Genomic DNA, 24,750 nt, shown 5'->3' on the forward strand with positions numbered 1-24,750 from the left:
TTGTATGATGATGCAGAATATTAGTTAATTTTATAATTTTCAGTGTGCAGGGATGTGAGTACCCGAATAAGAATCTTTTAGCTGATATATGCCTCAGGAAGCTTTAATTCAACTAGCAAGGGCAAAAATAAAGAGAAGCGGTGGCATAGATTCAACCTGTGTGGCAACTAAAATTGCTCCACTGTTGGGAACCTTGGCAGGCTTTCACAATATACTGAACTTCATGGCATGTGCTATTGTTGCCTATGCTAATTATATAAAATTAGCTCGGCGCAACCAACTTTGTTGCAATTCTACCTTCGTTAGTGGTAAACTGCTATACAGCCACTTGTGCAGGAACTAATTTTGTGTAGCTTTCCTAGCGTCACAAAGAAATTTGGTGAGAGAGGGAAAGAACCTATTCCTCTGAGATGACTTTCAATTACCACTATCTAAGACCATCCTTTCCCCTTCTGCAGGCTCCTGCCACATTCTTTTCCAAATTCAGCAACAAAGTAGGCAAGTTCCCTGTGGACAACAGATCATCACGTATTGCCTTTTGAGTATCACTTATCTAGAGAACTGAGCAAGACTGGGCTGCCAGACCCCTTTGACTTATCTGATTCTCATATCTCTGCCTGTCACTGTTTCCTCTCTTCTTCTCTTGTACTGCGCAAAATGGGATGTTAAATAGCTAATATTTGGAAAATGAGTAAATAACTGGAGACAGGGCATTTTAACAAAAAGTATTGGACAAGATTAATTATAGGCATGAATACTTACACTACACATCAAGAAATAATCAGTTTTGCTTTACTAAATGATAATAAGCATTATGTCTTAGATTTATTTGTCTCTTAGATCTATGAAGACACTCATATATTTGCAATTGTTTGGTGCAATTATATTACACACACTAGTGTACCTGTCACAATGCTCATTGCTTTGCTTTTTTCACCACAGTTGACTCAACAGATAATAGCAGAGATAATATTTTTAATAAATTATCATTTCTTCACAAAAAAAGGTATGTTCTCACTTTGAAAAATGTAAGGTCAATGGAGGATTTACACCAAATGCTTTTAATTAAAGAAATAAATCAGTGGCAAAGTATGACAAACTATACCCTCATTTTCTTACATATACTAAAAAAAGAATTTCTCCAATTTATACAGTCAGAAATAAATATATATGAATATTATGAATATATAATTTAAAATAATGCAAGGAAAGGAAACAAAGCCTAAGCAGCATTTCAGTCTGTATAAAGACATTCCTGTCCCTTTACTCACTTCATTTAGTTTTCAAGGAAAAACTTCTGAATTCACTACGTTTTTAACTGCAGGCTACATACTTGATTGTTGTGCAGAGTAAATGACATTAAATAGCACAGGTAAATGCAACCTGCAGAACAGATAGAATTTAAAGGCTGTAGGAAAATACATCGCAGCAATGATTACAGCAAGTTTAATCCATTTTGGTGCAGGCAGCACACCATCACTTTTCTATTCAATTTGCAGGTTCTCAATTTAGCCATTGCAGAAATTCAAATCCAAGCACTACAAGAGACAAGCTCTGAAAGACAGACCTAAGCAGAAGGAATATAAATGCTAAAAAATGTATTTTGATTTTTTAATACATTAATGTCTTTTCAGTTAGGCTTACAAAATGTACTGGATGCTTTCCATCTGTTTACAATTTCAAGTCCTGTAGTGATTAGCTGGGAATAACTAAGGAAAGATATTAGTCTCTTTATAAAATATACTTGTAAATATGTTTAAACTGGGATTTTTCAGAAGTGCCCAGCATTGTCCTTGTTTTATTTTATCTCAAGTTGATTGGAGTTTAGAGCCATGAGTGTCATCTTTTTGTGTCCCTGGTGTTCCTACAGTAATCAAGGATTTCTGGAGACTCTGTGGAGGGTTGATACTGGGTCTGTTTCACCAGGGTGCTGAGATTTTGTTCATGTGATAGGACATAGTTTAGGATGCATCTGCTTGGTGAATTAATGTGTTGCAACTAGTGGATGGCAAACACTAATAAGCACGATAATTTTCTTTGTTGAGGTAATTGAGCTAAACGAAGTGCATTACTCACTAAGAACATGCTACCAGCAGGAGTTCTCTTTAATAACCTGGCTATGCACCACATAGCAAATTGCCTCTTAATCTTTGTTTGATTTGTTATCTTTTTTTGCTATTAGCCAAATTAGAGAGGAAAAAAATCTCCTTTATGGGCCTGAGAAGGACAGGTATAGCCTACTAGGTAATAGGATGTAGCTATGAAAAAGGCAAACTACGAGCACAAAACTCAGTCTTCCTGAACCACCTGAACCACCTCATATGGCAGTTTGCAACACCAGAGCTCCCTCTTTTTGAAAATGTTGAAAGCTGGGTTTCTGCATTTGCAAAAGCAGAATCAGAAGAGTATGTTTACTGAGTGGGAATGTTAGATGTATTTTGTATATTTTTTATATTTTATTAAAATTTATTTGGTGCATTTTATAGGAACATTTTTTGTTCATAATACCTAGATTCTGAAGGTGGCGTATCAGATATAATTTTTTTGTTCGTCTCTCAACATAACCCACAATATGTGAGATCTTGAGGTGAAATCTAAAAGCATCCAAAGTCCCCGATATCACTGTATCTTTTTCTTTATGTACTCTTGAATATGTGGCCTGTGAATATGGATTGTCACTTTACACAGCATTTTGCAGAGTAGGGTTCATGATCCTTGACTGGGATTTCAGAGTACTGCCTTAGTATAAATAGTACATTGTAAACACCTTGGTAATCTGGGGAGATGAAACACTCTTACAACTTTAGCCATGCCTAAAGGCTTTTAAAAGACACAGAGGAGACGAGGTCATAGAAGCTCTTTGCATCCCTCCATTTTCTCTGACCTGTGCTCTCAGATGCTTTACCATTCTTCCATACTCTACTTTTTCTAGGGCTTGCTGCAACTTCTTTGTCTCATCCCCTGATGCCAGGCATCCACTACTACTTGTTCCTTAGGCATCTGTCTCCCCTCTACTCTTACATGCCAAAACACTTTATACAGTCCTCCTCTTCATCAGCTACCACGTGCCACAGGCTCTGTGTTTGTTCCCAGCCTTCATTGTTGGGTCATACAAAGGTCTCACTTTTGCCTCTCCTATGTCACCTTTGTGACCATCTAAATTGTGTCTTTTTAATTTTTTTTTTTTTGTTAGATTTTTGGGTTCCAGACAGTACCGTCACAAAACATGTTGCCATTTTCTCTTGTGTACAAATGGCTATATACCTCTGTTTGCAGAGCAAGGTTGGTCTGGAGACCTTTGCTTTCGGTGGCAGCTGTAGCGCTTGGGCCACAGCTACAGCTCCCGCTGAGTGGCAGGTGCGACAGTACCTGGCCCTCACCGTGGGTCCCACTGACCCTGACCCACACCCACAGACTGATATCCCACCTGGCCTCAGCCCAGCCTTGCCCGGCTCTCCCAGTGCTGTGCTGACCCCAGTTCCCCTCTCTGGGCACTGACTTACTGACTGCCTTCTGGCTTGGCCCCAGACCTGCCTTGTCACCACAGACTTGTTTGGAGATCTGGGCTCTGGGCTGGCCTTGGCTGCTACCCCTGGGCCTGCCCTGCTTGCTTTGCTCGGGGCTGGACCTGGGCTCTGGCTGGGGAGACCCCTGCCCTGTCCACCATGTTGCCAGCTCCCTGTCCCTGAGGCAGGGGCTGGTCCTTGTGGCTCCCCGGCGACGTGCCTTATTTGCTTAAGTGCTATGCAGTATCTCACATGAAATGCTTGCACTGCATTTCAAAAAAGTGCAGGATTGTGTGCGCACATATGTGTTTTTATGAACCCTCCCCAACAGAAAGCAATCTCAATGTATTACAAAGGCTGCAATGATGCTTTGTGCTAGTTCCTTGTTCATAAGACTCCACTGTCTTCTATTAGAGTGTAAATTAGGTCCTGAGTGTTGTTCTGTTCCCTCATTTCTTGCTGTGAAGAAACAGCGTAGTCTTACCCCTCCCTCGCAGAGATTACTATTGCTCAGCAAATAGCTTTTTGTTGAAATTACCTATCGTTCTGTTATATTATCATTAAAGATGGAAGAGAGAAACAATATATTGGCAGGCAGGGTCGACTTGTGTGCAATCCTATCCAAGACATTAAGAAACAGACATTAAAAGTTTCAGTCACTCGGCTGTAATTCAGCACCTTGGCACATCAGCCATTCTTGTGTGTCTCCTCTTTCAGATGTAGTGTTCAGGTGGCTGAGACCAATGCTGTGCCTCTTTACTGTTTATTAATGTCCATCATTGTGTAGTGCTGTATTTTAAAAATGAGGAAGTGCTGAGAGGGAAAGCCAGAAATATTTTTTTTTTCTTGTGGACAATTTCTATGGGAATTTTCAGGAATAAATGCAGTCTTTGGCAAAGCTGTCATTCACTTAGCAAGAGAAAAAATTATTTCTTCTTTCAGATGAAGTTAAAAAACTTATTTTCCTATTAATAGATAATACAGGATGTGCACCATGAGTAAAAAAGCTGTTCTAATGCACCTGAACTGGAAGAAGGACATGGCTGGTGCACAGTCTTGCAAACTGTCATACATAGAAGCAGTTTTACTGATTTCAGGTAAGTTAATTAGTATAATTCTTCATAAAGTAATATTATCTAAAATTTTAGAACTTAAATCCTTACGTGGAAGCTCATTACCTTCCCCTGAAATTCTGCATGGGTAGACACAGGTCTGATCTAAATGAAAAGTGTACTGTTTCAAACAGAACAACTGCCTTCTTCCCTCTTCCTTGCTCTATGTATCTGAGCCTGCACAGATGCATTTTAAAAAATTAAAAGTCACAGTAACAGAAGATGAGGTAAAACCTTCTCTATTAGCATAATTTCCATGAAAGTTGATGTGCTCTGGATATATATGGGTTGTGAACACATATATCCACAAACCTCACCTTATTATGTATCTTACTCACAGTCTATGGGCATACTGATGATTTCTTACTGTGCAGATCAAGTGACTTTTTATTAAACTTTGACTTTTGGAGGGTAATTAGTATAGGAAAACAGTCTAAGTCAAACCATAGTGACAGGACCCTGAGTACACCAACAGGCCTTAATGGCCCTGAGCAGCCTCCAGTGGGACTTCACCCACACCCTCTGTCCATCAGCCTGCGGTGTCCACTTAAGCTCAGGCCTTAGAATCACAGAATCATAGAATCGTTTAGGTTGGAAAAGACCTTTAAGACCATCCAGTCCAACCATTAACCTAACATTACCAAGTCCACCACTAAACCAATTAAGGGTAGAGTAGCAATTTCGTGTTTCCTGGCTTGGTGGCTGGATTATTTTTAATGAAAGTAAAAACTAGGCATCATTAAGACTGGAAAGGATCTCTAAGATTATCAGTCCAACCATCAACCCAACACCACCATGCCCACTAAACCACGTCCCAAAGTGCCACGTCTACCCATTTTTTGAACACTTGCAGGGATGGGGACTCCACCACCTCTCTGGGCAGCCTCTTCCAATGCTTGACCACCCTTTCCGTGAAGAAATTTTTCCTGATATCCAATCTAAACCTCCCCTGGTGCAGCTTGAGCCCATTTCCTCTCGTCTTATTGCTAACTACATGGGAGAAGAGACCAACACCCACCTCACTACAACCTCCTTTCAGGGAGTTGTAGAGAGCAATAAGGTCTCCCCTCAGCCTCCTCTTCTCCAGGCTAAACAACCCCAGTTCCCTCAGCCGCTCCTCATAAGGCCTGTGCTCCAGACCCTTCACCAGCTTTGTTGTCCTTCTCTGGACACGCTCCAGCACCTCAATGTCTTTCTTGTAGTGAGGGGCCCAAAACTGGACACAGTATTCCAGGTGCGGCGAGTACACCAGCGCCGAGTACAGGGGAACAATCACCTCCCTGCTCCTGCTGGCCACACTATTCCTGATACCAGCCAGGATGCTGTTGGCCTTCTTGGCCACCTGGGCACACTGCTGCCTCATGTTCAGCCGGCTGTTGACCAACACCCCCAGGTCCTTTTTGGCCAGGCAGTTTTCCAGCCACTCTTCCCCAAGCCTGTAGCGTTGCATGGGGTTGTTGTGACCCAAGTGCTGGACCCAGCACTTGGCCTTGTTAAACCTCATACTGTTGGCCTTGTCCCATTGGTCCAGCCTGTCCAGATTCCTGTGCAGGGCCATCCTACCCTCCAGCAGATCAACACTCCCACCCAGTTTGGTGTCATCTGCAAACTTACTGAGGGTGCACTCAATCCCCTCATCCAGATCATTGATAAAGATATTAAACAAGGCTGGCCCCAAAGCAGAGCCCTGGGGAACACCGCTCGTGACTGGCCACCAACTGGATTTAACTCCATTCACCAAAACTCTCTGGGCTCAGCCACCCAGCCAGTTTTTAGTCACTGCCTGAGCTACACCTAGGTGTGTCTAGCTCCAGTTCTCTCTCTGGTCCTGTCTCCTGGATGGACTTTGGAGCCATGCTGTAGCCTTGTCTCTAGTCCTGTCTCTGACCATGTCTTTTTTGCTCCTGCCTGGACTCTCTGGATGGACCCTAAACCTGGTCCATCACTCTGCCTTGTTGACGGACCCTATTACTAGGATCCTGCCCTGCTTGCTGTGTTCAGACCCTGTGGGCCTGCACATTGTTGGTAGGGATGCTGCTTGCACTGGAGTTATCCTTGGCTCCCATCTCCCCTTCCCTCAGGGAGCAGCTGGCCCTTGCTGCTCCCTGAAATACAGCTGGAAAAAATCTGAAATGCCAGTTAAGAAAATTCTACCACCATCCTTTATTTCATTCAACCAACCAAATTATGGCTCTTGCTATAGCAGTATCATAGAATGGTTTGCTTTGGAAGGGACCTTTAAAGATCATCTAGTTCAACCCCTCTGAAATGAGCAGGGACATCTTCCACTAGATCAGGTTGCTCAAAGCCCCATCCAACCTGACCTTGAACACTTCCAGTGATGGGGCATCCATAACTTCTCTGAGCAACCAGTGTCTCACCACACTCATCATAACAAAATTTGTTCCTTACATCTAATCTAAATCTACCCACTTCTAGTTTAAAACCATTAGCCCTTGTCCTGTCACTACAGGCCCTGTAAAAAAGTATCTCTCCATCTTTTTTATAAGCCCCCTTTATATATTGAAAGGCAGCAATAAGGTCTCCTTGGAGCCTTCTGTTCTTCAGGCTAAAAACCCCAACTCTCTTAGCCTTTCTTCCCAGGAAGGGTGTTCCATCCCTCCGACTATTTTTGTGGCCCTCCTCTGGACCTGCTCTAACAGATCCATGTCTTTATTGTACTGGGGACCCCAGAACTGGAGTCAGTATACCACATGGTTTCTCATGATAGCAGTGTAGAGGGGCAGAATCAACTCCCTTGACCTGCTGGCCACACTTCTTTTTATGTAACTCAGGATACAATTTGCTTTCTGGGCTGCAAGCGCACACTGACAGCTCATAGCTAATTTTTCATCTGCCAACATCTCCAAGTTCTTCTCCGCAGGGCTGCTCTCAATCCCTTCATCCCCCAGCCTGCACTGATACTGGTGATTGCCCTGACCCAGGTGCACGACCTTGCACTTGACCTTGTTGAACCTCATGAAGTTCATATGGGCCCACTCCTCAAGCCTTTCAAGGTCTCTCTGGATGGGATCTGTTCCCTCCAGTGAATCAGCTGCACCGCTCAGCTTGGTGTCATCTGCAAACTTGGTGAGGGTGCACTCAAGCCCACTGTCTATGTCATTAATAAAGATAGTAGATAATATTGCTCCCAACACAGACCCCTGAGGGACACCACCTGTTACTAATCTCCATTTGGACATTATCCAAATGTAGATTAAACAGTGACAGGGAAAACTCCTGGACAATGGGACTTTCAGTTGACTATCCTGTTGAGTTGTACAAACAGTCCTTGATATGGTTTTGACTAGTCAGCACTTTTCCAAATAATTCCCAGGTATGGAAATACCCAGAAGTTAGCATTGAGCAAAGACAATTCACAACTGACACTTTTTCAGGAGGCATTTTGCATTGTTCTAGCTGGCCTCAGTGCTAGAGAATGATCTGAGCATGTTTCATTTATTGCTATTTTTGTAGACTACTTGTATCTATTTGACTCAAATTCCCCATATGCATACAAATTAATGTAGCTTTTCTCACATGATAAAGGCACTTAGGTCCTTAAAAATATTCTAGTGAGTAGATTTGAACACATAGACTCAATCAATAAGGTAGTGACCTTGATCAAGAATGGTGTCTGAATAGACTCCCATCAATCTTCAGGGGCAATGAATTAAATTCTCTCAAAGGTACATTTTAAAAAATATTCTCCCTCCAGCTCTGAAAGTCATATAATAGATCTGTTTTGTTTAGTTTCATACCAATGCAATGACATCAGTGCCATACCTGCCAAGCTCTACTGCAGAATTTAGTGGGTAACTGTTCTGACAGTAGAATTTACCAAAGATTTACTGTACTTTTAGAAGCTGTTGCTCAAATTAGACTGACTAGATATATCTGGATGCACACATGACAGTGAGTCAGAACAGCTCTGAGAAGAGAACGTTTCACATAAACATTTTTAATTTCCTTTTATCAGGTAGATTTTGTCTTCTACTAATAAGCAACATACCGCTTTGTTTCATAAGCATATTGTAATTATGTTAACCATAGTTATGGAATTGACCAGTGGAACTGTAAGCATCTAATAACATAACCTACAATGACAAAAAAGGAGACGCTTTACCTAGGTTTTCATTGTTGACCTACTGATTCATGTTCAAATTACCAAGGTATTTATAATATTTCCAGCCATTCTAGTCAGAGTTATTTTTAATTGCATGTATTATTTTATAGAGGCATATGCATTAGTATTTTGCTTGATTATTCCTGTCACTGCAGTACAAAGTCTGTCTTGGTGAAGGAGAGGAAATAGATAATCTTCTCTATAAATGAAATAACTCCATGTCAGGAAAAGACTTTTGCATTGTGTCATCAGGATAATCAAAATAATAGCAGGCAAAAGCAAGCAGGAGGAGTTTCTACCCTGCTCTGGACTGAGTGTATCCATTATTTTCCACTCAAAGGGATCTCAACAGGCTGGGGGGACAGACTGGCAGGAACTTCATGAAGCTTAGCAAAGGCAAATGCAAGTTTCCATACCTGGAATGGAATAACGCCATGCAAGAGTAAAGGCTTGGAGCTGACTGACGAGAAAACAGCTTTTGCATAAAAGGATCTGGGGGTCCTGGTGGACTACAAATTGAATCATAGAATCATAGAATCATTTAGGTTGGAAAAGACCTTTAAGATCATCTATTCCAACCATTAACCTACACTACCAAGTCTACTCTAAGCCAATCAAGGGTAGACTAGACTAAACCATGTCCCAGAGTGCCACATCTACCCATTTTTTGAACACTTCCAGGGATGGTGACTCCACCACCTCTCTGGGCAGCCTCTTCCAATTCTTGACCACCCTTTCCGTAAAGAAATTTTTCCTAATTTCCAACCTAAACCTCCCCTGGTGCAGCCTGAGCCCATTTACTCTCGTCCTATCACTAACTACATGGGAGAAGAGACCAACACCCACCTCACTACAACCTCCTTTCAGGGAGTTGTAGAGAGCAATAAGGTCTCCCCTCAGCCTCCTCTTCTCCAGGCTAAACAATCCCAGTTCCCTCAGCCGCTCCTCATAAGGCCTGTGCTCCAGACCCTTCACCAGCCTTGTTGCCCTTCTCTGAACATGCTCCAGCACCTCAATGTCTTTCTTGTAGTGAGGGGCCCAAAACTGGACACAGTATTCCAGGTGTGGCCTCACCAGCGCCGAGTACAGGGGCACAATCACCTCCCTGCTCCTGCTGGCCACACTATTCCTGATACAAGCCAGGATGCTGTTGGCCTTCTTGGCCACCTGGGTACACTGCTGGCTCATGTTCAGCCAGCTGTCAACCAACACCCCCAGGTCCTTTTTGGCCAGGCAGCTTTGCAGCCACTCTTCCCCAAGCCTGTAGCGTTGCATGGGGTTGTTGTGACCCAAGTGCTGGACCCGGCACTTGGCCTTGTTAAACCTCATACAGTTGGCCTCGGCCCATCGGTCCAGCCTGTCCAGGTCCCTCTGCAGGGCCATCCTACCCTCCAGCAGATCGACACTCCCACCCAACTTAGTGTCATCTGCAAACTTACTGAGGGTGCACTCAATCCCCTCATCCAGATCATCGATAAAGATATTAAACAAGGCTGGCCCCAAAACAGAGCCCTGGGGAACACCGCTTGTGACTGGCTGCCAGCTGGACTTAACTCCATTTACCACTACTCTCTGGGCTCGGCCACTCAACCAGTTTTTTACCCAGCGAAGACTACGCCTGTCCAAGCCATGAGCTGCCAGCTTCCCAAGGAGAATGTTATGGGACACTGTGTCAAAGGGTTTGCTAAAGTCCAGGTAAATGACATTCACAGCTTTTCCATCATCTACCAGGTGGGTCACCAGGTCATAAAAGGAGATCAGGTTGGTCAAGCAGGACCTGCCTTTCATGAACCCATGCTGGCTGGGCCTGATCCCCTGGTTGACCTGCACTTGCCTGTTGAGTTCACTCAAGATGAACCTCTCCATAATCTTTCCTGGCACCGAGGTCAGGCTGACAGGCCTGTAGTTCCCCGGGTCCTCCTTCCGGCCCTTCTTGTAGATGGGCGTCACATTGGCAAGCCTCCAGTCGTCAGGGACCTCCCCTGTTAACCACGACTGCTGATAGATCATGGAAAGTGGCTTGGCAAGCTCCTCTGTCAGCTCCCTCAGTACTCTCGGGTGGATCCCATCTGGCCCCATAGACTTGTGAGCATCCAGGTGGTATAGCAGGTCGTTAACTGCTTCCTCCTGGACTATGAGGGCTCCATTCTGGTCCCCATCCCTATCCTCTAGCTCAGGGGCCTGAGTACCCTGGCTGTTAAAGACAGAGGCAAAGAAGGTTAAGTACCTCAGCCTTTTCCTTGTCCTCGGTGACAATGTTCTCCCCCACATCCAGCAAGGGATGGGAATCCTCCTTGGCTCTCCTTTTATTGCTAATGTACTTGTAAAAGCATTTTTTATTATTTTTTACAGCATTGGCCATATTAATATGAATACACAGTGTATTCTTGCAGCAATGAAGGCTAACTACATGCTATGCTTTAGAAAAAACATAGCCAGCTGATTGAGGGGGGAGTAGTTATTTCCTTCTGTGTGACATTTATGAGGTTATGTCTGTTTGGACCTCATTCGTTCTGGAGCAGCCTTCCAACCTGAGCTGTTCTATGAAGCTGTTTAATATCATCATCAATGACATAGACAGTGGGATCAAGTGCACCCTCAGCAAGTTTGCAGATGACACCAAGCTGAGTGGTGTGTTTGATGCCTGAGGGATGGGATGCCATCCAGAGGGACCTGGACAAGCTCAAGAAGTGGGCCCGTGTGAACCTCATGAGGTGTCCAACAAGGTCAAGTGCAGGGTCCTGCCCCTGGGTCGGGGCAACTCCCGGAATCAATACAGGCTTGGGGATGAAGGTATTGGTAGCAGCCCTGTGGAGAAGGACTTGGGGGTACTGGTAGATGAAAAGCTGGATGTGAGCTGACAATGTGCTTGCAGCCCAGAAAGCCAACCGAATCCTGGGCTGCATCAAAAGAAGTGTGGCCAGCAGGCTGAAGGAGGTGATTCTGCCCCTCTACTCCTCTTTGAGGAGAGCCTACCTGGAGTACTGAATCCAACTCTGGAGTCCTTGCTACAGGAAAAACATGGACCTGTTGGAGCGGGTCTGGAGGAGGGCCACAAAAATGATCAGAGGGATGGAACACCTCTCCTATGAAGAAAGGCGAAGAGACTTTTGGTTGTTCAGCATAAAGAAGAGAAGGGTGCAGGGAGACCTTACTGTTGCCTTTCAATACTTAAAGGGGGCTTATAAGAAAGACAGGGACAGACTTTTTAGTAGGGCCTGTTGTGATAGGACAAGGGGTAATGGTTTTAAACAAGAAGAGGGTAGATTTAGACTAGATACAAGGAAGAAATTTTTTACTATGAGGGTGGTGAAACAGTGGAACAGGTTGCCCAGAGACGTGGTAGATGCCCCATCCCTGGAAACATTCAAGGTCAGGTTGGCTGGGGCTCTGAGCAACCTGATCTAGTTAAAGCTGTCCCTGCTCATTGCAGGGTGGTTGGGCTAGGTGATGTTTAATTGTTCCTTCCAATCCAAACCATTCTATGATTTTATGAATTTATGCTTCTGTAATGTATGTAGACTACTCCAAGATTATTGTTTTCCAGACTTCATATTTATTTCTATTTTAGCAAAACAGTCACCTAAGCTTTTTCCAAAGGTTGAATGACCCTACATTTTCCCCTGAAGGAACATTACTGTTTAATGTATTTGTCTCTTCTCAGGAAGAGACAGTCCTAATCCTCTGGTTGTGGAGGCTAATGGTCATTTAATGGCATAACTCAGCAAAAAAATGTGCAGGGTAAAAAGCTTTTAAGTCAGACTGATGTGACAAACATTCCAGTTATTCAGGGCAGCATCCTGGGAGTTACTCCTTTGCTAAGGTAAAGTAATAATAACTAAGCAGCACCATTGCTAGAATTAGTATATCTGTGGAGTTGAGCAAATCCTTTTCCTCATTCCTGCAATTTAGGATGATGTACACAACAAACTATCAAAAGCGCATACTAAAGGAATAGCTCATAAATATGGTTACCTTAGAATTGGAATAAAGCTCTTCAGGTCCTTACAGGACAGGAGGGACTTTTAAAGAACTGAAGTATGGCACACACAAATGTTATGTAAGGATGTCAGGAAAAAAGCCTCAAACTTTTAAATTTAATTTACTCACTTAGCACCTTCTTTCCCATCATTGAGCTGATGCTGTTCCTGTTGAATTGTCTTAGCTGGTTCAGTTGATTTTTCAGTTTTTGAAGGCTCAGGTTCTTTTGCTGGTACTGTATCTAGAAAAAAGGTTTTAATTTTTGAATACCAGTTTTTAAAGGATTATGATAATACTTTTGGAGGAATCACAGCTTGGCTGCCATTATTTCTTCAGTGGACAAATACTACACAACACTGATTCTGGGACCTGACCTTTGAATAATTTTCTGCATAAATCTATTTCAGTGCCAGCTGTACAGAACATGTTTATGATGAGTGTACCTTTTAGAATATGTAATTTATTTGTAGTTTTTAAACTAGATACATCTATAGCCAAATCAACAATGGTCAATACAGAGCTCTTCTATAGTTATAAGGGACGAGAACTCATGCAGTATGATAGAATTTTAGTGTGTGCTTATTTAAAAAAATATGTAGAAGACAGATAGATAGATCTGTCCAGAAATGCCTTGTGAAAAACAGGAAGAAAATGAAGAGTAGCTTATTTGCTTATGCATAGCAAATGTTAATGACATTATTTATACTCCAGTGTTTGCATTGCATTAAACCTCTTGTTGCTTCAGCTGCCATAACAGTTCTATTTGCTGCTGAGTAGATTATGATTGAAATATATCATTAAGGATGTGAGTATGTAGGACTTTGGCTAGTCTATTTCTTAATTTTTGTTACAAGTAACTTTTTTAAAGGAGTTTAAGTGGGAAGTTTGTAGAGTTTGTAGAGTTTAAAACAAACTCTATGCAAATGGTATAGTCTCTTGCCATTTAAGTAGCCTTATGGCCTTATGTGATTTTTACAATTAGTCCTGTATCTTTATTTTAAATTTTCATGCTGAAAAATAATTTGAAAGCTCTCATCAGTCTGACATTTTGCATAAAGGAGGAACAAACTCAGTCTTCATAAATACTTTAAGTAATATGATTATAAAGGAAAAAGCCTGGCAGCAAGACATCATAAAAAATAAATCAGGAGCCTGTTGTGTATGCTGTATTTTAAATTCAAGACAGCTCAAAGAAAATCAAACCTTGAGTATTTTGGATAGATAGTGTAAGATTAGTTTTCTCATGGTTAATGTCCGTATTTAGTAAGTCGTTATTCATTTCAGAGGGGTAAAAGCAGTTACAACAGTAAACTGCTAAGCTGCTCACCTGGAAGGTTGTTGCTTGAAATGGCATTGAAACAAAACTTAGTGAAGGAGAGTGGACCAGTTTGTTTACAGCACTTGATAAACCAAACTACCCTCCTACTACCATTTATTCAGATTTGGGATAATATTTTCTTCCAAGCACCTATTAAGAACTGACACAATGTTTCTTGAGCTGAGTTTCAGACTTTTACTGGATAGACAATTGATTACAGGACCAGTGGGACATTTCTAGTATTTTTTCTTAGTATTTAGGTTACAAAGCAAGCATGCCCTGTGTGAGCCCTGCTACTCTTACAGGAATTCATTTCTTAAACAGGATCAAAGACACGACCTAGACAGAGGTGTCTGTGGATGCTAGAAATACTCCAGCCAGAGTCAGACAAGGAACTGAAGACAAGGCAAAGAAATCCATGTTCCCCAAGGTGCTGGTCAACTGGGTTTTGACTTAGCAAGTTTATGGGTTAATTTTCAAATAGTCACTTGGAGAAATGTAGCACTGCTGAGTACTTATCACCTGTAAGCTGGGAAGATTTTTGTGAGGAATTCCATTTAAAACTCTGACATTCAATTGGATTTATGGCTTAAATTGATAACAGTATCTTCCCCTTAATGGAAATGCAGATTATTGTTTCCTTTCTGCAGCAGGTAGTATTGCAGTACTGTCTTGAGGAAAAGTCTGTTGAAAATATAACACTAGGGAATGTTTCATCTTACCTGAAGGATCTGCCAGGGAATTTTCAAGGTACAGAATAGCACACAATCAGGGAAGTGAGGACTCCAAAGAGTACTGTTGCTGTTCCTGTCCCCAGGAGGGTTCAAGCGAGGATGAAAGAGTTTCTTAACATTTGATTACAGGGGTTCAAAATGCTTTTCTGGGAGTTCCAGTCAAAAAGACTTTTTTTTTTTTTTTTTTTTTTTTTTTTTAGGATGGAGGAATTTTAAAATGGTTTCAGGCTTCTAGCATAGTGAATACTTTCTCATAGTGAAATAAGATTTATTTCTCCTAGGAATTTCATAGACATCCTCTGTAAGAAAATCACAGAGGAGCTGCAGTTACAGAAAATAAAGAGGTTTTGGACCTATTTATAACTGACTAATTTGTGGGTCTTGCTACTGAACCTTAACCTGTTAAAATTCTGTTTAACCCTTTCCCCAGGGGATCTCTACAAATGATGCTACTGACTGTGCTTTTCTTGGCACACAATCCTCCTGTGGTTTTGTGATCAACATGACATGATGTAGAAGAGGAGATGCAAGAGCCAAAAATTTCATCACTTCCTACAGTTTCTGCTCTCTTATGAATTCATGGTTTGTAGTTTCCCAGTTCTCCCTGCCCTGACTCCCCCAGCCAAAAAGCCATGCTGTCAAGAGTGACAGCAAGGCTAATCTCAACATTTCTGTGATTACCTCACTTTGGGAATTTTCTTTGTTATAGTAATCACCCCTTGTTACATCTATACTCGCAGAGAATACAACCTGATAGGAACAATCAGAACAGTGCAATCATGCTGAAGGCCTGGCATCCAAGCTATATTGGTCTGAGGCAGCTGTATTTCAAACCAGGTCCATTGTGATCCTCTGAAATGAATGACCATCAGCAGCTTGAGTAAACTAGGTTAACTCACAGAGTGCTGCTTTTGGTTTAGTTTTATTCTAAAGGAAGGAATCCAGTCAAGCATTTCTAGAGATTTTTTTTGGTGAAAAAACAGAGCACAGGGGGGGACAATCAGGAGATTTGTTTCAGAAGTACATTCTTCATCTGAAATAAAATGCTAGTGTAGGCACACTATTTATAGTAACAGGCTCCTGAATAAGTCACTCCATCTCTGGAGTGACAACATCTGTATGGGAAGGTAAGACCACAAAGTAAAAAAATATGGTGCTTGCACTTAAGCATTCCACTGCAGAAGGATAATTGCTTCTCAGCCTGCTAGAAGGTATACCTCAAGGTATTCAGTCTGACTTCTGAACCCACTCCAACCATTAAATGCTGACTGGACTCAGACTGATGGAAAACATTGTAATCCCATGAATATTCCAAACTTCCACAAGTTTTTAGAATTCATAAATCTCCAGGACCAGCACATGGCTTATTTGCATTAGGATTAGAATATCATGGCTTAACACCACTGCCAGCTCTGTGTCAAGTTTTAGTTGTTTCTTTCTGTGTGAAATTGTGAGGGCTGCCTCTGTAGTCACATTTAAAAAACCCTAGTTGTTCTTCACTGATTTATGAGACCCTCTGATTTATGAGACCAGGCCCAAAGGAATGCCTTTAAGAACAATGTGCTAGCCATTTTAGGGAACATTTAGAGTACAACAATTGGTTTATAGAATAAATAATAATCCATCAGGTAGATGGCAAGGCTTACAGGATAACAAAGAAATCTTCAATTTGCTTTACAGAACTTTGGTCATGGTAAAGAAATCATGAGTGAGAAAAAGGAGGCAGAATTATGCCAAGGCACCAACATCTAAAGCAATTTTCAAAGCAGGTAGATCCATGCTTATTCGACAAAATAAGGGATTTGAGTTTTTCTAAATGATTTCCATTCCCATTATATTGGAATACAGGTAAGTAAAGCTGCCAACGTATTAGTAGTTGGAGTTGAGGAATGCAGCCCACTGGTGTCTGCATATTCTAGATCATTTGGCCTCCCCATAAGAATAATATAATTTAAAATTGAGTTGGGTTAAGTGTTGCTGGTTCTGTTTTAAGATGGAAGGGAAAAGCGCCGGTTGTGGAAGTATAACTTTGTGGGCAAAACACTACTTAACAGAATCCCTCAAAAAGATAGCTGGTTAAATTGAGAGGTCCACCAAAACCTCATCATACCAGTGATCTTCCTGGGATAGCAAGGAGCAAGGAACAAGATGCAGGTTATAAGACCAATTTGTTTCCCTCTCTTAGTCTCTCAGTCTTTCTCATTTTCGATAGGTCTTTGTTCTTCCAGGAGAGACCAGGCCAGGCAAAAAAGTAATAAAAAATGGATATTGGTGGGACCTCAGTCTTTTACCTGTGTTAACTTAGTCAGGTTGACAATGGTCCCAGCTGAAGGTTAGTATTATTAAACCTTCATTGTTTATTCTTGTCCCCTATTTTCATACTTCCAGTAAACCAACATTGGAACAGTATTGGAGAATTAGGTTAGAGTAGCCAGAAGATCTCTGTATGTTGGAGGAGCATATCCAACTTATTCCGAGGCCACTAAGCTCCCTTGTTCATGTTTCCATAAAGCAGTTTTTATCTTCAGTTTTCACCTCACAGTTTTGGACAGAGACCCTTGACAGTCTTTCCAAATTAATTTGATTTCCTACTGCCACACACACTCACTCACACTTGCAGAATAGACTATAGCAGATCATTTCCCATTTTTGCAGCAGAGCAAAAAAGAGAATACTTTGTACTTATGTATGGGTTTTAAGCCTTTTTGACTGATAATATAGGTTTTTTTTCCTCTGCATCTCCAAAGGCTGAATGTTGGGGTTTTTATTAAAACTGTGTAAAAATCACATGAAACCAGGAGATCAGGCTTCAGAAAAAGCAGAATATTGTGAGGCTAAGCATAACACTGAAAGAGCTGGCAAAGTTGTTTTTAGTTTAAACCTGCTCATATAGGCCCAACTCCACTGTCATGTTTCTAAAATTTAGCGTTGTACACTCTGTCCTAGAACTGCAAGCATTAGTCCTAAGGACCTTTTTCCAGAGAGGATGCTGTTGGTATAGGCAGATTTGTCAATGCCAGGACACAGCACTGCAGAGTTGTCATTCTTGCCATAATCACTGTGATTCTTCTAAAGCCTTCAGTCCTAAGCATATGGAAGTATTGGTGAAACCAAAAATCTCTGTCATAGGCCTAGCTCCACAGAAGTGTTGCTGACTTGTCTTTGGGCAATAGACAAAGTCAGCAAAGCACTCTCAAACCTCATGGATCCACTGGGATAAGTGTTATCTTGTGGCCATGAATTTTATCATGACCCTTCTTCCACCAGTAGAACATAAAATGTGATTTCCTAACATAGTAAGTATTTAGCAAAGAGAAGGGCAGATGGAGTCAGTCATTTTACACTAATTCATAATTTATTCTACTTCTCAGTCCTATTCCTGCTGTTACTGGTGTTCTTCAAAAGCTCTAGATTTGCAAAAGGTAATTACGACCTCTCCTGCCTGGCTAGGACAGTTCCTTCCTCTTAGTCACTCCAAAGGTCAATGTGGAGACCAAGGTGCTGAGCTGCCAGCCTGCTGTTCAGAGCAATGGGAGAGACTGCCTGAGCAAGCAGGCTATTTTCTCCTATCTGACCCCTGCTTCTGTCCATGCAAACAACAGCAGAAGGCATAGGGACAGGAAAGAAAGCACTTTGTGCTGTGGAGACCACCAACCTTACTGGTTATTCAGCATCAACAGGTGTGCCTCTGGAGCACTCAGCCAATCTGAAGGGACTTTGTTCCAGAAAGTAATAAACCATAAATTTCTCAGTCACTAGGCTGGCTTTAAAAGTTCTATTACTTGGATCAGTTATACCCAGGTACATATTCCATAGCCATAATAACTGGCCTTTAGCATCACAAATATATTATCCTTATTGCAAAAAATGAAGAGAAGAAAAATGTCAAATAGAAGATTATTTTTTAGACATAAAGATATGAATAAATGTCAGCAGCTAGATAGGAGCAGTTAAAGGTATTCCACAGTACAGAACAGAAAAAGTGTTTTTGCTTTGCCATGCTTCAGAAAGGGAAGACTTTATTTCCCAGAATTCCCAGCCAGCTCCATTGCCTTGTACTAGCAAGTCTGACCAGTATCTTATCTATGCTTCCCCTCCCTTTCTGGACTGGTTGGACATATGTGAAGGTCAAACTTCTAACGGCTAGCAGTTACTTGTGGTCCTCATATAAAAAGCAAAGAGTTCCCTGGGCTGCTTTTGGCTGTGCAAAGGCACATTTTAGCACAACTTGATCATTATCTGACATAGTCTTACTTCACTTTGAATCCACATTATTTTGTTTTACAGGAGCTTTTACAGGACCATTTACAAAACATTGACTTGCTTGTATATTTTAATTTGGTGGAAGCAGTATTTCCCTCACAACACCTCACAACACCCTATTATAGTGTGAATTTTATATTAATTAAATATATTGTCAAATACTTTCTTCTACTGCTAACTTCTTAGTGACTTTTACAAAAATATAGACATTTTAAAACAAACCGATGCTTAAAAAATACTATATTATCTCACAATGATTGTGCCATACTAAATATAGTTAATTGACTTGCGATGTATGTAATACAGTTGTAAACCTTAATACTCAGTTCTGATGTTTGTAGGCAAGGATTAATGTAGGCAAGCTTTACTTAAAGAACATTTAATGTTGTTCTTTTGTATTCCTTCAGTAAAGAAAACAGTTCTGAAAATCTGCTTGGCCTGAACTGTTTTGATCAGCTTCTCAATGTTTAGCAGAAACACAGAAGAGAATAAGCCGTGGCAGAGGAAAAAGCCAAAGATAAAGGAATACTGTATCTTCATTCTGTTGAATAAGTATATTTAATAGTTGCCTAAAAACCTTGTGTAGCTTGGTGTTTGTGCTCATATGATAAAACTATTTTAGTTAATATACAAACAACAATGTTGGCAATTTTAACGGTGCATGGAAATACTTGAGGTTAGACAACATTGTTTGAAATAGGAAACACTGCATAAAGGCATGGCTAGAGCCTGCTAGTAGGAGGCAGAGTGGCTAATATTTCAGTAATCTGGTTTTTAGCTATCTCAGTGATATATATCCCTTAGAAACATAATTTTAAGCACTTAAAATCACTGATTTTTTGCTGTTTCCTCTTTTTGTAAACTATTAAAAATTTCAAAATAGGTTAGAAGTCTCAAGTAGACTCTTAAATGGTATCACCTGTGAAATAACAGAGAGCAGGTTCTTTTAAATGGTAAAGTCTTGAAGCAGTAGAATGGGAATGAGAGAACTGGTCTACCAACTTCCTGGGGTATTTCTGACATAGTAAATCATTTGCCTGATTGTCCTTGCCTCCCAGAAGTGTTCTTGAGCTATGTCCATAAATATTTGAAAGATGGCCATAGGGTCATGAAGATGTCAAGAAAAATAAACACACAGGAAACCTATAGAAGAAGGAGAGAAGAGGCTTCAGGTCTGACATTACAAAATACACACCTTTGTGACTTTCCAAGAAAAGTTTTTTGAACAAATGCTCTGTGCAGGGGAAAACAGTTCAGAAATCAGTAGGGTTGAAGTAAAACTGTCAGTAAGTAGGTCCATCTTAACTTAACCCTCAAGTTCAGTGGCTAACAAAAGTATTATAAAAGTTTATTTTCCATGTAAAGAAAGAAAGATTGTATGAAGAATCTGGGTTTGTTTTCCCAGCATTTAGCCCTGTCACTCATGTGAAAAATGAAGATCTGAAAGGAATTAAAAGACTTCACATCAGCAGGAGTGGAAGCAAGCTGATTAAACATATTCATGGTAATCTTTAAAAAATATATTTTATGGGAATAACAGCTGCCTGTTGACTGAGTGCCAGTGAAGAGTATAAAGGATAAGACAACAAGGAATAAGTTTATTATTTAAAACTCTTTATGAATTGACAGGTTTGGTTTATTGAGCTGCAGCATATTATATCAAAATACTGTACTTGATTTGTATTTTTTGAAATACAAACCAGTTATTTAACCCTGGATTTTGGGGTGCTAGAGGACAGGTTTCACAAAGCAGCTTAAGAGTCAGATTCCGAACAGGCCAAAGGCAGGTTTTAGCTGTAAAATTTCACATTTAATTTGAATGTCGCTTCTCAGGGGCTTGAAACTTGGTTGTAGTTCCCATAGAGCTAGTTGGTGCCTGATTAGCAGAAATTAGACAGGGTTTCACAGCAACAGGATTTTGGTACCCTCGATAAATGTATGTTTTATTTCTATCTACAGGAATAGGAAGTGACCATCTTTTATGTAACAGCTAGTGATCAAAGCTTTCCTCTGAGGAGAGGAAATCTTGGCTCTGGGCTTTGTTTATTTTCAATAGGGTCAAATACCCATTGTGAGAGTTATTTTTTCCTTTTTTTAAAGATTCAACAATGTTGTAATATAAATACATCATGAAATCAAAGTTCTTCATTCGTTCTACAAGGTTAATGTTTCAATTAACTTCTAGGTTAGTTCCAGGCTCTGTGTTGTACTCTGTCTTCTCAGACTTCACAGATTTTTGCATTCTTTTCTGCACAATGGCCCAGCAATTAGGAAGACCACAGAATTTCCTCCCACATCTCTCTAGTCTGGACTTTATGCAGGTAGTTAGGAAACTCTACTGGAATGTGAGATACATGGGTCTGAACTCCCTCATTATGAAAGAGGGGAAGTAAAACAGCTAGGCTAATATATGAAAGGTGGCAGGTATCAGCAGCTTCTGCTGCTTTTCTTTTTCTAGTCAAACATTTAGTGGAAAAGTGAACTTTCCTTGACTACCTAAACAGAAATGTATTCAGTTGGAGAGAGTCTGGAGTGGACTGAAATTACTTTTGAGCAGCCCTTCCTTTGAGGTGCTACATATTCAGAGATGCTGATTAAAATTCATGATTGTGTTTTTTGAGTTGTGGGTTTGTTTTTGTTTTTGTTTTTGTTTTTTTTTTTATTCTGTCTGGGCTTCTTACTTAGGATAATAGATTTTCTGACTCTGTCAAAAGCACCAAAATCTCATGCACTACAGAATGACACTTGCATTTAATTTGCAGGCAGTTATATAACCTTTTATATATCCTCTGGGTACTTTACAAAGTGTCTAGCCTCTAAAGATCACTGAAAATTAACATGGTAATCTCCCAGGTGGGTGGTTCTGTCTACTTGATGATCCAGAGGAGCAATTATAGCATGTATAGAAATACCCATGAGAGTTTTAGTCTAGATTTCTCACTCAGGTCCTACCAAGAACAAAGGGATGTCAATATGGACTGTAGTAAAAACTACTTAAATATGTCTGGAATCTGGAAAAAATCTTTGAGACACTTGTTGATTTAGTAGAAGTAGGAAGACCAAAACCCAGAATATTGGAAACAGACCAGTTTCTAGTGAGGGAAAAGTGAGAAGGAGATGAGGACAGACATCAGAGGAGCAGTACTTAAATGTGGTGCTGACAGTATTTAAAGAAAGGGAAAGAAAAGGGATGAGTTTGAAAGAATCATACTGGAAGGATCTGCTAGGATGACAAAATAAATTGTGATACAGAGAATAATAATGCAGACGCCAGCTAGCATGTGGAAGCTGGTGTGGCCTTCTGAATAGCATAACCACCAATAGAGCTATTGCACAACAGTGTGTAAAACAAGTGAAGCATTTGTATAGCCAGTCGGTTATGGGAGATGGTAAATATACAAAAAGACTATAGCAATTGGATTCAGTATCACAGAGAACCTGTAATTAGGTGAATCACACTTTGTTAAGTATATAAAGAAATGCAGGGAATAAATTAAAAAATGAATCCATTATGGAACAAACTGACTAAGCACAGAGAATTAACTACAGAGTGAAGTAATTGTGCAGACAATTAATCACAAAGCAAGCTAGTGAGAGAGAGGGCAACTGAAGAGGTGGAGATGAGGCAATGAGTAGCCAACAAAGAAGCCAAAAGTACCAGGTGTTGCTGAGTGATGCAAGCGGCCAAGTTTTAACCAAACGGGCTCCAACTGTGCTTCCTGCTGAGTTCTCATCTGTGCCGGGAACATCATGCTGCCTTGTGAAACGCTTGGGGAAAGGGAGAAGGTGATGGCTGGTTTTGGCCATGTGAGAAGAAGGGGGTGAAGATAAGCTCTACTCAGTCAGTTAGTTTGTATTTCAGGACTATGGAGCTGCAAAATGGGACTATGATTAGAGGCTTTACTGGTCTATTTTATTCTTGTTATACCAGAGAAAATAATGAGACATCTTGGAAAGGCTTTTTTCTAAATAGTTTTAACTTCTCCATTTAATTGATCTCCCTTCACTAGTGTTGGCTGAGCCCTGGCTGTGTTTCTAATAATTCTCTCCGAATTTGTACATATAACACAAAATGCTTTCTCTGGTCTCTTGTCCTTGCTTACCCACAGATATTCCTATTTTCTTCTAGCAGCTGTCCACGTGATTTCAGGTCTGATACAAAGTCCACCAAACTTTGCAGGAGTCTTTATCTAGACCTTCCTGTGAACTGCTTGACACCAACCTCACTTTTCTGCCTACATATAATGGAGTTTCTTATTCAGCTCAGAGAGTGAGGACTTATGTGCAGGGTGCTCAAATTCGTAAGCTTCTCTTGAGGTGTGGTGCCTGTGTAAGTTCTCTTGCTTGTATAGCTGTTGTCTATCTAACTTATTAATACCCATATGCAAAAGGAGAAACTGTCTTGTGGCTGTTTGAAAATGAGACTTGAAGCACCTTCCAGAAAACTATGGATTTTAAAAAAACCTCAGACAAACATGGAGCCTAACTATGTCATTATATTGTCCTAAAGTAATTGATGGGATAGTTGCTTCTATGCCACCACTTATTTTATATTTCAGAAGGGGGGGACCCCCCCCCCCCATTTTAATATCCCAAAATATAGATTAATGAATTACATTAATCTGTAAAATTAGATCAGATTTTGGATGGAAACAAAACAAAATGCTATAATGATACTTCATTCTGTTGTGGGATAGCATCTGTGGTTTAATGTTGCTAAAAAGCCACAAAGCATCAGATTTTTTTTCCATTGTTGGCTTATTGCTACAGTTAATTCATGTCAGATTTTGTTTTCCCTTGATTTAGTGCTACAGCCATTGTATAACAATACAATTGCATTAAATGGACTTTGTTTAAGGTTTCATTATATGAGGAAAGGAATTGTGATACACGTTATGATTACACAAAACACAAGTAAGGATTATGCAAACTTCCTTGTAGTCTTTTTCCAGTTGCTCCTCTCACCTTAAATCATCTTGATCACTGAAAGCTGGAGGTTCCTCAGCCTTTGCTTTGCTGCTGCAGTGAAATGAACCTGAATCGCTCTCCCAAAGGAAAAGCATGAGGTGACAGGAAAACTGGACTTGGTGTTTTTCTCCAGTACTGGAGGATGGTAAAGGAAAGGGCTGCACCACTGTTGCTGTGAGGGAGGGAAGAGGGCACATGGCCCAGCAATAGCTGTTGCTTCACCCATCCTGAGCCTTTATCTTGGTAGCTGCTGCAGGACTCATTCTAGTTCTGGTATAAGCAAAATAGGCTTGTCTATTGGGAGGTGGGGGAGGAGGGGGGCAGAATAGCCATGGCCAGCTGCCACTGTTTTCAGCAACCACTTGCTTAGGGAAATAATTATCTTGTATTACTGCTTTGAGTTCTGTGTTTCTAGTCCTGGATGACTTCTGAATGGTGGTGGCAAATAATTTTTAATGGCATTGCTTTTTTTTTTTTTTTAAATTATTTGTTTGTTTGCTTGTTTTGGAAAACTTTTGAATGGCTGTTCAACAAAAGATTTGAATGTCAGGTAGTTTAAAGTCCGTCTCATCTTTGTATTTTTTTAATACATATAAGAATTATACCCAAAAGACACATTAAAAATATGCAGTTTTCATTCTTAAGCTACTGAATACCTGTTTTGTTTTTTTAAAGTAAGGTTTATAAGAAGTCAATTTACAGTGAGAGGAAATAGATTTTGTTAGACTAGCTCATAAAGGGA

General features: G+C 40.7%; 2 protein-coding genes across 2 annotated transcripts in view; one reads left to right on the top strand and one right to left on the bottom strand.

Annotated features, from left to right (window-relative positions):
* Positions 1–24,750, top strand: part of CPNE3 (copine 3) — a 112,322-nt gene that overhangs the window by 81,479 nt on the left and 6,093 nt on the right. The window lies entirely within an intron of this gene.
* CNGB3 (cyclic nucleotide gated channel subunit beta 3) overlaps positions 1–24,750 on the bottom strand; it is a 72,017-nt gene that overhangs the window by 44,142 nt on the left and 3,125 nt on the right. The window contains exon 3 of the mRNA XM_075705895.1: positions 12,855–12,966. Within this exon, the coding sequence (XP_075562010.1) occupies positions 12,855–12,966 (112 nt within the window). The remainder of the gene's footprint in view (positions 1–12,854; positions 12,967–24,750) is intronic.

Source organism: Pelecanus crispus, chromosome 2 (assembly GCF_030463565.1).
Source record: "Pelecanus crispus isolate bPelCri1 chromosome 2, bPelCri1.pri, whole genome shotgun sequence".
In the NCBI taxonomy this organism is placed as follows: Eukaryota; Metazoa; Chordata; class Aves; order Pelecaniformes; family Pelecanidae; genus Pelecanus; species Pelecanus crispus.